The sequence below is a fragment of the Semicossyphus pulcher genome, unplaced genomic scaffold, assembly GCF_022749685.1.
Source record: "Semicossyphus pulcher isolate SPU_LCO1_2020_fin unplaced genomic scaffold, fSemPul1.0.p SCAF_22, whole genome shotgun sequence".
Taxonomy (NCBI): domain Eukaryota; kingdom Metazoa; phylum Chordata; class Actinopteri; order Labriformes; family Labridae; genus Semicossyphus; species Semicossyphus pulcher.
In genome coordinates this window covers 10,500,741-10,514,882 of record NW_027211696.1, presented here as the reverse complement: position 1 = coordinate 10,514,882, position 14,142 = coordinate 10,500,741, and the positions used below count along the sequence as shown (strand labels likewise).

At 42.1% G+C, this 14,142-nt stretch overlaps 1 protein-coding gene across 1 annotated transcript in view; it reads left to right on the top strand.

Annotated features, from left to right (window-relative positions):
• LOC138601843 (astrotactin-2-like) overlaps nt 1-14,142 on the top strand; it is a 329,634-nt gene that overhangs the window by 80,509 nt on the left and 234,983 nt on the right. Inside the window, exon 3 of the mRNA XM_069673098.1 lies at nt 8,500-8,929. Within this exon, the coding sequence (XP_069529199.1) occupies nt 8,500-8,929 (430 nt within the window). The remainder of the gene's footprint in view (nt 1-8,499; nt 8,930-14,142) is intronic.

Sequence of the window (14,142 nt, the reverse complement as noted above, 5' to 3'; positions counted from 1 at the left end):
TCCTAGATATCCAGACAGTGTCGCATGTGTGACGTCCACGCTCCGGTTGTAACTCTTGATTTTCCTCACTGACGGTCGCTTTCATTTTTAGACAGTTTGCCTTCATCTAAGCGTCGAATTTCTTTTCACTTATTTTTGAAGTTGTATCTGTAGTCATCCATCTTTTCTTTGTTTGTTCAGCCATAGTAAATTACTGTTTACTCGCAACACTTGCAGAGATCGGAAAAGCAGCCGCTTAGCTCCGCCTACCCTCTCTGGCAGACCAACCACTGCTGGGTGATGGAAAACGTGTCACTAACTGGGCGCCGCTAGTGATTTTTTCCGCGAACGTCGCCATGGACACCCAGTCTGTAAAACTGCATATGCAAATCAGTGGGCCATAGGCTTACTCACCATTGTGTTACCTCATTCGGCGTTAGATAGTGACTTAAGAGAAATGTATTTAAATTAAAGTCTTCAAGATTATCAATGTAAGGCAGGGGTGGGCAACCCTGCTCCTGGAGGGCCACCTTCCTGCATGTTTTAGGTTTCTCCGCACTCTAACACACCTGATTTGAATGATCTGCTCGTTGTCAACCAACTGAAGAGTCTCAGGGGATTGGTAACGAGAGAAACATTCGAATCAGGTGTGTTAGAGTGCGGAGAAACCTAAAACATGCAGGAAGGTAGCCCCATCAGGAGCAGGGTTGCCCACCCCTGCTTTAAGGTGATACAAATTGAAGAAATATATTTTAAAAAGTTAAATTAAAGGCCTGACTAAGTAGTAAAAAGTAATAAATAGTTAACAGATAATAAAAAGACAAACTACTATATAATGCTATATCACAATATTATAGATTTGTCCATTTTCAGAAAGCCTTGGATGCATTTTTTTCTTTATATATTTATAAGTATAGAATGATGAAATTTACAATGAATGTAGCTGTCGTTAAGATCACGCTGCTCAATTAGTTTCACATACAAATGTAGGAAAGCATCTGTCTGACATCTGCTATTGTAGGCGTTTATTTTAGTCCTGAATGGGCCAAAGAAAGGTGACGAATCAAGGGATCCGTAGTGACAGCGCTATTTCTGTCCCCCCAACAGAAGAAATGCCACCAGAATGAGTGTCATATTGCACATAAAACAGCAATAAACATGCTGGGAAAATATATAACACACACACACACTCAAGATGTTGCTGCTTTTTTTTGCAAGAAGTTACGTGGACTGTTTATCATGCAAAACAACCCATCAAGTAAAACCCTCACGCTTGAGAATTATTTAGATACAATTGCATTTAATGCATTTACGGTTTCAGAAAGGTTTATTTTAATACTGGACAGGAAATTGCATTGGAAATAGCTTATGCAAATAACCAAAGTCATATGATAAGTACTAACCTTGGCTTCTATTATGACTCCTAAAAAGACAGCTGAAATTTAAAACAAAATAATTCGTCCCTGTAATGAATGGTTTATTTTAAAGCCTTACAAAAGCACAACCTTGCATGCTGCTACTTCTTTAATTAGCACACTCTGGGGCCTAGCTACGAATAATTAGCGATGGAATATCTTTAATTCACATTCACTTCAATCAAGCTTAATAGCCGAGTCTAATCAGGCTTTTGGTGGTGGTACTAGTGAGAGACTGAATGCGATGGTGTCCCATGTTCAAGTGGCCATGTAAACTGTTTTATAACGGAAATGAAATGCTTAACTACTCGTTCCACTGTGCCCGGGCTCTCATGTTTGCGTGACCGGCCTTGTGATAACTTTCAGTGTCAAATTACTTTCCCTTCACAATGGAACAAACTACTGCCTCTTTTCAGGGAGCAGTTAGTATAAATAAGAATTAAATAAAGCACTCTTGTAGCCAAACAAAACTCACACATAGTCTGTTTCACTCCTAATTCATCCAAGCACAGCGCTCTTACTTTAGTTTCACTGTAACTTTAACAACTTTTTATGTCGAAAACAGCCAAGAAAAACACATTTCTTGAAGCAGTATTAGTCACATTACACTCCGTGTCTAAGCCAGCCGTCTAAACAAACCCTGCTTATTTCTTTCATCTTGTGCTGGATATTTTATTGTAATGTGTTTTGAATGTGGGCGAAAAAATATTCCTAGAATGTGCTGTGCTCATATTTCCTAATGTATTGTATTGATTTTTTTTTTCTCACCCAGCCCAAAAGCTGCATCAGATTGTTTTTATTTTAATGCAGGGCTCTATGAAATAGGGTACAGTCAACACCGGGCGTAATTTAAAGTAGCACAGTAAACATGCCCCAGTGGAAGCATGATTTAGTAGTGTCGTAGTATTGCCTGTTTTTCTTCATAACTCAGACATTTAAAGCTTTCTCCACCACTTTCAGATTTATTCGATTTATTCTATGGATGTATAGTCAACTGACTATCACTGGTTGCTGTTATACACCGACACAAAACATGAATGTCATGGCTTAACCAGAGTAATAGTTAGCAAAAGCGCAAAAGCGTTCAATAATTCATTGCTGGTGTTTGTAGCCAAATTCCACATTCAATCTGTTAAAGAAGAAAAAGTTTGTAAGAAATAATGATGAAATGGGAGTCAGCCAACCCTGCAGGGGCTGATAAAAGGAAAGCGACAACATGATCATAAGCAGAGAGAAATGGGGAAAATGGGAAAGTAGAAAATGAGAGGTAAAAGCTAGGGCAAAAAGAAAAGGATGGGAAATGTACAGGACAAGGCCTAATGGGAGAGGGATGAGGAGATGAGAACAAAGGCAAGACAAAAAATAGCATGCAAGGTGACTTAGATGGAAAATTGGAACATCTTTGGAAGAAGGGAAAACAAAAGGAGGGTATGCAAATTTTGACAATTGAATCAGATTCTATTAGTTCAGTGCCAAACTTTACATCTTTATCAGCCAAAAAAAGTCTTTTTTTTCCTTTTTTTTTTTTTTTTTTACCTGTGACCATTTTCACATCAAAAAAAGGACAGTTCTGCATCCTGCTCATATTCTGTTCCCAATCCCAAAAATCCCAATGCAACATGGAACTTCTGTCCTACCCGGCGACTGACAGCACTGTCAGACTGAAGAGTCCATCATAATGACTGGCAGTAGAGGAGGTTGTAATACTGTCGGGTTCAAATGTTGTTTTGCCGACTTAATTGACGGCCATCACTCAAGCGGGAAAACATTGGAGCAGCCAGCAGACTTGAATAGTTCAGCCGTGCCTTGTGCTGCTGACCTCATGCTGCATGTCCCCATGCTGCATGGCCTCACACATTCCCTCATTTGCATCACCTTTCTCAGCTTACAGTTAGCTATGAGGTTTAGTAGACTTTACTGGCTGTTATTGCCAATGCAGAGAACGTTAGAGCAGCCAGCAAACTTGAGCAATGCTGCCTGGCCTCACACTGCATGGCCTCACGCTGCATGGTCCATTGCTGCATGGCCCCACGCTGCATGGCCTCATGCTGCTTGGCCTCACGTTGCAGGGCCACACGCTGCAGGGCCACACGCTGCATGGCCCCACGCTGCATGGCCTCATGCTGCTTGGCCTCACGCTGCTTGGCCTCATGCTGCTTGGCCTCACGCTGCAGGGCCACACGCTGCATGGCCGCACACTGCAGGGTCACACACTGCATGGCCTAACTTTGCTTGGCCCCACTCTGCATGGCCTCATGCTGCATGGTCCAATGCTGCATGGCCTCACTCTGCCTGGCCTCACGCTACTTGGCCTCACGCTGAATGGCCACACGCTACAGGGCCACGCGCTGCATGGCCTAACTTTGCTTGGCCCCACTCTGCATGGCCCCATGCTGCATGGCCTCACGCTGCCTGGCCTCACACTGCATGGCCTCACGCTGCTTGGCTTCGTGCTGCATGGCCTCACACTGCATGGTATTACACTGCATGGCCTCACGCTGCATGGCCTCACCCTGCATGGCCTCACGCTGCTTGGCCTAATGCTGCATGGCCTCACACTGCATGGCCACACTCTGCATGGCCTCACGCCACCCTACTTTTCTATCACCCTTCTCGCTTCCATCACTGGTAGTTATGTGATTTTAGGTCATTTTCAGACTACAAGTTAACAGCCTTCCTTGTTGTCGCTCCCGCATTGCTCTATGAATGATGACACAGCTAAAGAAAACAAAAGTGCAGAGACTCAACTGACAAAATAAGTGTTGACTCAGGGTCTTCTTGATTGATGATTCGAATCACGGAGTTTTAGGGGGCTAGCCCTAGAAAATAATCACAGACTGAAGTAAACCTATACTACAGAAAATAGTGAAATTATTGGGCTTCCAGCAGCTCTCCCTGTGAAGTCACTTAGGGACTAAAGCAGCAGGGATTTGTAGGGTCTGAAGATGAACAGAAAACCCATTTTCCCTCATGGCTACATCTGCCACTGTGAATTTATATGGCTGTTGTTCTGAGGAGTGGACGACAGATGTGATCAAACATGAAGGGGAATGGAGACTGAGGGACACAAAGTAATCGAGAAGGAGAGAGAGAACAAAAGGGAGACGGGAGAGAAGTGCAGAGGAAAACATTGTGAGATGATACGTGAAAGGAAATTTGAGAGAATCTTAAGGGCACTGACGGAGACAGAGTCAAATAAACAGATATGAATTGACAAAAGCTGACATAGCTTTTGCTGGTGCTTGCACTTTTAGTCTGCGGCTTTGGCATTACTTTGGTACCAAGGCTGCATTATTTCAATTTAAATATAAGGAGGCTTATTAAGATTTTAAATGTCAAATATGTCCAAGTAGTCCACCATGTGAATGTAAAAGGTGCAATTACTTCTAATTTCCATGACAAAGGGACAATTCTTTCTTTACTTTCCAGTTACAATCCACTTACCGCAGAGCTGCGATGAATAAAGACATCGCCGAGCAACAGAAAATATTCCTGCCTTGTTTCATGCTGCTAACAGGAGTATTACTTTAAACGGAGACTTCAACTTTTTTCATCGCAATTCTACATCGTCGTTTTTCAACGGTGCTGCAGAGCCGTACAATGTCACTCCATTATCACTCTGCTGCGAAAATGAAACATAAGCCTTCATATGCTTTCGCTATTCTTCAGAGGGAATTAATGTAGAAGTGCAGACTACGGGGAGTTTTCTGGACTGCATTTCTGCAAAGCTGCCATCCTGTTGGAGATTAATGAACAAGTTTGTCCGTGGCACTAGTCCTCTCCGTGCTGCCTCTCCTCTCAGCGTACTTTGATTTATGGACACCCGGCAGTGCATGAGTTATAATTTCAATGGGGTTTGTTTTTCCTCATGAAGATGGAATTTTAAATGCTGTGATGAATGACCCCTTGTGGATTTTATGTATTATTCTGTCGTGATTTAGTTTGCGTGCGCGCATGCAACCGTGTTCCCTGTATTGGAGCTCCTGTCAGTGGAGTTCACGCACGTACGCATGTGTGCGCGTGTGGGTATTTTGTGAATGTCACCACATCTTTAAATATGTGCCGGCAAAAGTGCTGACGCTGCATATGCCGCGCAACATCACAAATACATCACCTTTAGGTTGCCTCGTCTGGTTGAATCAAATACTACGTCTCACCTATTGGATGTCATTGTGAAAAAAAAATCAAAGAATGAGTCATGCCCTCCCTTTCTTTCTTTCCACCGGTCTGTCTGTGCATATAGATTTACTTTATCATCCTCGGCATATGTGGCAGGGTGTTTGATGTTTCTGTGATGGTGAGATATTGAGTGAACCGTGGAGAAATGTGATGCTCCTTGGTGGATTTGCAGGACCATAGGAGGTTGCTTGGGGAAGAAAGAGAGGGCAGAACAAGGCTAGAAACCCCGGGGCAGTTGTGTGTGCGACGCTCTACAGATAGGAGTCCAGATGCAGCAGTGCTACAAAGCATATCCTTCCTGCTGGAGGGACAATATACAGGTAGTGAATAGTCACAAAATAATGCTACAGCTAGCTGTTCAATTTATTCATCAATTGTGAATCTTATAGTGTCAAAAAATTGTCGCAAAGTGCTTGTTCAACTTTATGCTAATTTTGCAGTTAATGTACTGGACTGCATTGAGTCATATGGTTTTATATACTGCCATATAAGTGTCCATTTCTGTATTTGAATGTATGCAGGTGCTCCGACTGCAGAAAGTGCACAATGTGCTGACAAAGTGCTGATTTTGAGCTCCATAACTCTGAAATTGTGCTCTACAGCACTTTTATTTTGCATGAGTGTGTTTGTATGTGTGCGTCTGTATCCTTCCCACCTAATTACTTGCTAATGTCATCATTGCTACAGGGGTGTCCTCTGTTTCATTCTGCCTTTTACCCAAATAAGTCCAGAAATACTCAAGATCCTCAGCAGCTTCCTTCCTTTTATTAATGGGGCTCAAAATAACACAATATTTGTCAGAAGAAGGACTTTACCTACAAAACAACTAAATGTCATTCATGTTAATGCTAAAAAATGGATTATATTATACAGCAGACCAATTAGTGTGTATCAAGCCCTTATTAGCTGTTCTTGTCTGACAAATGCTTTTTGATTAGAGCAAACTTTAGCCTGCCATTTCTTCATATGACAGATGTTATCCAGCCATGAAGAGCGCCTCCCCAGAGGGGCACAGGATGGTTGACGAAGGGGTCTACTTTTTCTCCGAGTTACATCTCCCTCCAATCCGAATGCGCATGATATTTTTTTCGCTTCAGCGTGACTGACACTTTCCTGGGATGTCATTATCTTCTACGTTCATTTTCAGCAGGCATCCATAAATCCCCCTTAGAAAGAAAGACGAGAAATAAGATGTTCCTTGTAATTCCGAACTTGCCTGAGAGTTATCGTGTTTCTCTTCAGTTGATAGCTCTGGAATAATTGCAAACATGATATTCAAATATTTAATTCAACAAGCTGCCGATATGCCAAAACTTTAAAACAATTAGGCTCGAGTTGATGCTCAAAGCTATCTCAGTCGATCCGTGGCAACATTCCAGTTTAATCACCAAAAGGCCAAAATTATGGGAACTGTAGTTCCAGAACATTTAGCATAAAGATTACCCAAAATAGAAGTATGATAATGGTAATTAAAGTGACAAAATCCATTTACTGCACTGACTCAGAGCATCTCATCACCATGATTGTTATATCTCTAGGACAACAACACTTTCCTCCACCAATTTATGTCTCGCAGAGTAACTCACAATACGCGCTATGTGGCCCATGATAACGATAATAGCATTATACAGCAATTCTCCGATAATTTATATATTGCAAGACAATCATATATTGGCTGGCACATCCCTTAAAGGGCCAGTTCGCCGATTTTCAACCTCAGTCCTATCATGCTATTATGGGGAGCTAATGCCATCATGTTGGAAAAAAAATAAATTTGGCTCTGTGTCTTTGGAGGACACTATCCGCTTCTCCAATGGGTCCTGGAAAACGTGGCCAGGGAGCTTGCTAAACTACACTTCCTCAATCTCGGACGTCCGCCTCTGATGTCATGTCTTGTTCAAAATCGTCAGGTTTGAAATGTAGACTGCAGTCCTGAAGATTTTTTAGACTGATGTCGGATTCTGTCCCGCTCTGAGCCATTGCTGCAGTGAAACAGTAGTATTTCACTCCAATGTCTCTCGCTGGGCCGTTCCTTTCAGAGGAAGGGGCACAATGCACGCTGGGTGTTGTAGGAATGTAGAAATCACGAGCTGTTTGTGCAACTTTCTCCACAGCTATGCCGCCAATTTCAAATATCATTGCTTCTATAGATTACAGAGAACACCAGCTTTGACTTTTACAGTGTTTTATTCCGGGGGCGAACTGCTCCTTTAACTTCTTTTCACCGCTGTCCGACATTATGCAGCTGCCTTCTTCTTCTTTTATCCTCCTGTCAGCTTCTTGTTCGACCAATTAATTTCTTTTCACGTTACCCTCATCCATGTCATAAGCGCCACCGCGAGAAGTCATGAAGTAGAGACGCTGTGAGTCAAAATCGCAGGGAAATCTGTTTAGAGCGCCTTATATTTATAAATTGAAATATCGATATTAGTCAGTACGACGATATGCTGTATCGATAGTTTTTTTAATTTAAAATTTTAAAAGTCAACAGTTTCAATTGTGCCTGGGGGTGTTTGGAATGTCAAGCGAGGCTATCACTATTTTTAAGACAACTTAGTTATAGCATTACACATATTTCTATATAATTGACCAGAGCACCTGTCATTTGAGCACATTCTATTTAGTCTCTTTAGAAGCCTGTGAGCTGCCTCACATGGCTTTGAGAACTCACATATTGTAGTACTGATTGCCAGGCCTCTTCAATAGCTGGCTAATGGTGCTAATTGGCATTCAACGTAATATAACCGGCACTAGAGCCGTGATTATAATTGTTATTGTTAGAGGTGAAGTCCATTTTCGATTGCACGCTTGTATCATTGTGTGCCACATGAAATATCGACATTACCAATCAAGTGTGAACATCACAGTTGTTGTCCTTGCGTGCCTCCCTCGTAATCTTTTTTTTTTCCTCCTGCTTTTTTTCCAGGGTGGCCTCATCGCCCTCCTCCTCCTAATCCTCCTCTTCACCCTCGTCCTGTATACCCGCCACCGCTGGTGCAAGCGGCGCCGGATCCCCCAGAAGAGTGCCAGCACAGAGGCCACACACGAGATCCACTACATTCCCTCCGTTCTGCTGGGACCCCAGGGCCGGGACAGCTACCGGGGCTCTCGAGGGACACACCAGCACGGCAGCTCTGTCATCGGCATGCCTATTCGGGAGACGCCCATTCTGGATGATTACGACTGCGATGAGGACGACCAAGGCGGACACTCGCTTAACTCCACGCCCAACCAGATCCACAACAAGCTGAATGATGGGAAAGTCCAAGAAGACTATGGAGTTAACATTGGCATCGGAGGACACACAGACATGATGTGCAAGGAAAACGAGATTAAGCATAATTTTGATAAACGAGGTAGGTCTGTCTTCTAAATACATTTTCCCTGACAAACAATTTAGAGTAATGGAAATGTGATCACAGTGTGCACATAATGGAGATTAATACCGTGATAGCTGGAGGATTAACAGCATGATGCTGGTTTTGTCTCTATCATTCTGCAGCATACACTTCCTGTCATAGGAAATCTGTTGTGCTCAGTGGTAGCTGTCCTGCTTTTTTCAAGCATGATTTGTACATCCGTAGAGGCTCTCAGTGCCAGCTCCCCAGATGGACCAGCCTGGACAGTTCACTTTGGCTCTGGTCAGCCCACCCGTGTTCCTGGTAGCACAGCATGTACTGCTTACATTTTGTCAAAAATAAGCACTTTTGGATGACTCAACCCATTACTTCACACTGGTGATAAAATAAGAATCCTTCATTCTATGAGTCATATTACTAACCATGACCTGTAGCACAATCATAATGGGACTAGAAATTTGCTTAAATACTCACTTTTTATACATAATGTTGGTTTATGCTTGTATGTCATATACAGTGTGCATAGATTTGACTTTGACGGCTGTAATATTTACAGGTAGAATCTTCAATTAGAACAAATAATAACACACACAGGTACAGTGGATGTTTGTGTCACAGGGTTATTGCACAGGGATTGCTCCTGTCACTGTACGACTGCTGTTAACTGTCAGTGACAGCTTGTGGAAAACAACTGTTCTCATGTCTGGCTGTTTGGCCACACAGTTCTCTGTAGCGCCTACCAAAGAGGAGAAAGGTTTTGTAAAGGGTGTGAAAGATCTGCAGTGATGTTTCTTGACAGTTTCCTGAGTCTGGACATGTTTATGTCCAGCATAGAGGCCCTGCTGTCGCAGATGATTCTAGCTGTAGTCTGTCCCTGTCCTGTTAGGTGGCTGATCCAAACTAGACAGTGATGGAAGTGCAGACTGAATAATAGCAGTGTAATATTGGATCAGCAGCTCCTGAACTTCCTGAGCTGGGGCAGAATGTACATCCTCTGCCGAGCCTTCCCTGTTGGCGGCACATCAGGTCATAAGATGAATTCCATGCCAGACTCAGTGCTGTTGAATATGGGGATAGGCCCAAGTGTTTGGGATTTGCCCTCGAGAAACTCATTTGAAGTTTCTTGGCAGTCCTGTTTGTAGAGGGAGAAAAGCAGAGGGACAAGAACGCGTCCCTGGGGGATGCCAGGGTTGACTGTCCAGGTATGTCCGCTGTATTTTCATCTAATAACTCATCAGCAATCCCACTCTCCCTTTTTGTTTAACATAGCAATCACCTCTGTGCGTCAAACAGTTATGTCTTAGTTTCACATAATAAAATGTAATGTGTAAAGGTCAAGTGACGGGCAAACAGTGGGTCAATTATATGCTGAGGGGTGTCAGCAGGTCGCTTGTTGACCTATGTTAAGCTCACAAAGGGGGCTGCACTCCAAGCGAGGAAAACATTCTAACATGCTGTAGGTGACACTTCCAAATTGTCCTCCGTAGAGAATTTTAAATAAGTCATCCAAATGTTATATTCTGAGGCTTTGTAGTATTTGTTGATGCGACATCCTGTTGAACTCGGGGTGCTCCTCTGCACAGTTGGAGTTTAATAATTTAAGGATCTTGGCAGAGTTGGAGGGTGCCCTGGTTCATGTCATACTGAATTATGCATGGATGAGGTTTGTTGAATGGGTTAGCTTTTCATGCCCTCTTGGTCCCATAGTATTTGTCACTTTGCACGTCTGTATTTATACAATTGTGGGCAACTTATTTCATGTATTTGCTGAACAAAACGGATAAAAGCACAATCCACTGATGATATTTTGTCAAAATGTTAACACTATTTTATTTTGTCTTTGGCACATTGTTTATCTATGGTAAAGACAGTGTAATTGTGTCCTTATTTACAGCTTAACAACTGAGAAAACCTGTTCACGCTGCATTTCTCTCTTGAATATTCTCCCTCAAATATTCCAGGAGAATTTCTAAGGGATGAGTAACATGAGTAATCAGTACAATTCATGCAATGACCTGCCTTATTTACTCTGACCTTACAGTAGAATTATCTTTTTAGCTGCAAAACATTAAGTGCTTTAGCTGATTTTTGGCCTTCTCTCTCATTATAATTAGGACATATTGTCTCCTAAACAGCTCTTTCGTCCTTTATTTTACACCCTCAAGTGCATTCAAAGCCTTAACCAGAGTGATGAAATAGTAATAATGCACAACTTATTTAAAAAATAAGACAGGAAAATTATGCAACAAGGTTAAGGCATAGAGGTTAATTTTTTGCTCTATTCCCAAGGGGAAAGGCAGGATGCTTGGATTAGACTCAGGGAAAAAATACAGTGCGGCAGAGGGCGTAGAGGTTGAGGCTCTTACTGTGCTTGCCTGCCTCTTGGGCTAATCTCCAAATGATGCCATTATTTCAAGACAACAAAAAGGTTACGACTGTTCCCAAACGGCTTAAAGAGGGGAGCCAAGCAAAGGGGTTGTTAGCAGCAAGACATAATGACTCGCAATGAATGGACTACTGAATATACATTTAGTAATGCACAAACACATATGAAGATGAATCTAGAGTGATGCAACGAGTAACATCAAGTACATTAATGTTAGGATTTGGTAATTAATCCCTCATGTGTTAGGTGGAGAAATAGTGAATGTCATGTTTGCAATATGCTTTTGATCCGAGTATAATTACCGTAAAATTTGGTGTATTAGACGCACTTTTAATACTTTTTTTTTTTCATCTGTGGGCAAATGTGGGCTGTGTCCCATATACTGGTGCAACCAATATATCAGTATGGTATTTTACCCAGACGATGGCGCTATAATCTCGCTAAAGTTGTCGGTTGTTAAGTGGTGACGTCACGTCTCCGCATTAAACTGATTCCGGGTCCAAGCCGCTACAACGTCTCCTTCTTACGATACGCCGCAGTGCTGTTTTGTGTTTTCCTCACTGTTTTAAGAAAACTAACTTGATTGTTGCTAATGCTGCATCACACACATGCACCGTCATGATCGCCATTGCAGCCGCCACCCTCACAACAATCAACGTAGCTTCAGCACTGGTAGCTAGCAGGAATGCAAACTGGACATGGCGAAAACAGATGGTAGGCTGTAATTTGTGTGTGTTTTTAATGAAAATACATTGAAATAGTGTTGAAATAATTTGTATACAAGTTTTCAGTAACACATAGCTTTAGAAAACCTTTTTCCTTGTGGGAGACCCCCAAAAACAGACTGCGTCTTATATTCCGGATTTCACGGTAGTCCTTAAAACATCAAGCAACATTAAAATGTAAAAAAGTTAAGTTGAGTATAATTCGAACTTTAACAGTCTAAAATGTGTGAAGCAGTATTTATAGAATAGAATTATCAAAGTTCCGTCTGTGTGTGGCTAATAGGATTCAAGCTAACCGGTATGCCACATATGCTAGCCGTTGTTGCAGTGTGCTAAAGAAGGCATATTTAGGAAGGGAAGTAGACTTCAAAGGAAAGAACGTGCAGTAATGGTTTTGTGTGATATTCAAGGGTTCACTTGCCAGGGATTCTGATTATGAACATATTTTCTTTCATGGCTAGCTTCTTTTAGCTACAGGGTTGCTGGAAATCTCAATTTGAACTCAAGCTCTATGTAATATTTTGACAGTTACTAGTGAAGTCAAACTTAAGGGCGGGTATGAATATGTTTTACACTGCAACTCTTTGTGGTTAATTTATGTGACATGCTTGGATTTTGGATTTTGGCTTTTTAAATACATTTCTTGACACATCCTTCTACCACCATCCTTCAAACAATCTGGGATTTCCCAAAAGATACATCAGAAACCGTCTAATTTGATGCCTCTACCTTCCCATCTGTACGAGACATTTGAATAAAGGGGTGATTAACTCCTGTCCCACCTGTTCGGCATCCCCGAAGTCTCCAAACACAAGTCGTCCTTTATCTGTCTGTCCTTGCTGACAGATTCCCCCATTCTGCTGAACTCAATAGTATTAGCCCAGGGGATTACGGATATGCCTCACAGGGTTGTGCCTGGCATTGGCTTTTGTTACACAGACAACCAAACAAATGAGGCCTGTCAATTTCACTATTCTCCAGGATTCCCACGGCTTTGGGAATGCACTGGGCAGCATGGACAGTGTAAATCAGGTGCAGAGAATCCTTGGCGCAAAGCTGAAAACCTTGTTTTGAGACCAGTGCTTAGAGACCAGTTATCACCATAACACATACCTCTCCTTCCCAGTTTAATGTGTGCTAAGAGAATGTTGCTAAGACAAATCATGCGTATCATGTTCTTGCAGTCACACAGTCGAATCTACCTCTGTAGATCAAGTATGTAGTCGAGTCTCAAGAGCTGTTCGTGGAGGTCTGAGGGACTTTATAGTTATTCTGTACATTCTAGTTGCCATTTGCAGGCCTGTGTTCGTTGCATTGTGTCCCGTGTCTTCAAAGTAATTATTAAAATGTCCAAATAAAATCTGTAACTTTGCTCTGAATAATTTAAAAAGAATCGCATTTAATTCCGAGGTTTAGAAGAAAGGCTTTGGTTCTATTTGTTGTGAGGATTTTTCTTGTTCAAAGATGCTGCCGACTGTTTAATCTTTATTCTCCTTGGTTTGAAGCTCACCGTTTCAGAAGGCTGTTTGTTGTTAGAATTAACGGTATTTTATCAGTCACTGAATATTTTTTAAACATCGGCAACACTCGATTTGTCAATCACAAAGAGAGCGTGTTGTATTGGTTCCTCCTCTTTAGCCCAGTTAAGATGGAATACTCATTTGTTTCTATACACTGTAAATGGTAAATAGTGAATGGACTGTAAAGCTGCTTTTACACTACATGTAACACTCACCTTTCGCACTCACATTCGTACACTGACACCAGAGGCTGCTATGTGAAGTCCACAACTGTCAATCAGTCACCACTAACACAACGATGGCAGTGCCACTGGGAGAAATTTGGTCTCGCCCAAGGAAACGTCGACATGTCGACTGAGGTTGGGGATTGAACCATTATAACCTTCCGATTGAAAGATGACCAACTCTACCACTGAGCCACAGCCATCCTGTGTATATAAACAAGGCAACTTTAAGAAAATCTGAACACATTTGCAACCATTACTTGACAATTACAGACAGGTGATTGCACTTCTTTCCTCCAATACATTTTATATATCTCATTAGGTGTGTTATTATTTTCAACTTTAGGGTAATACC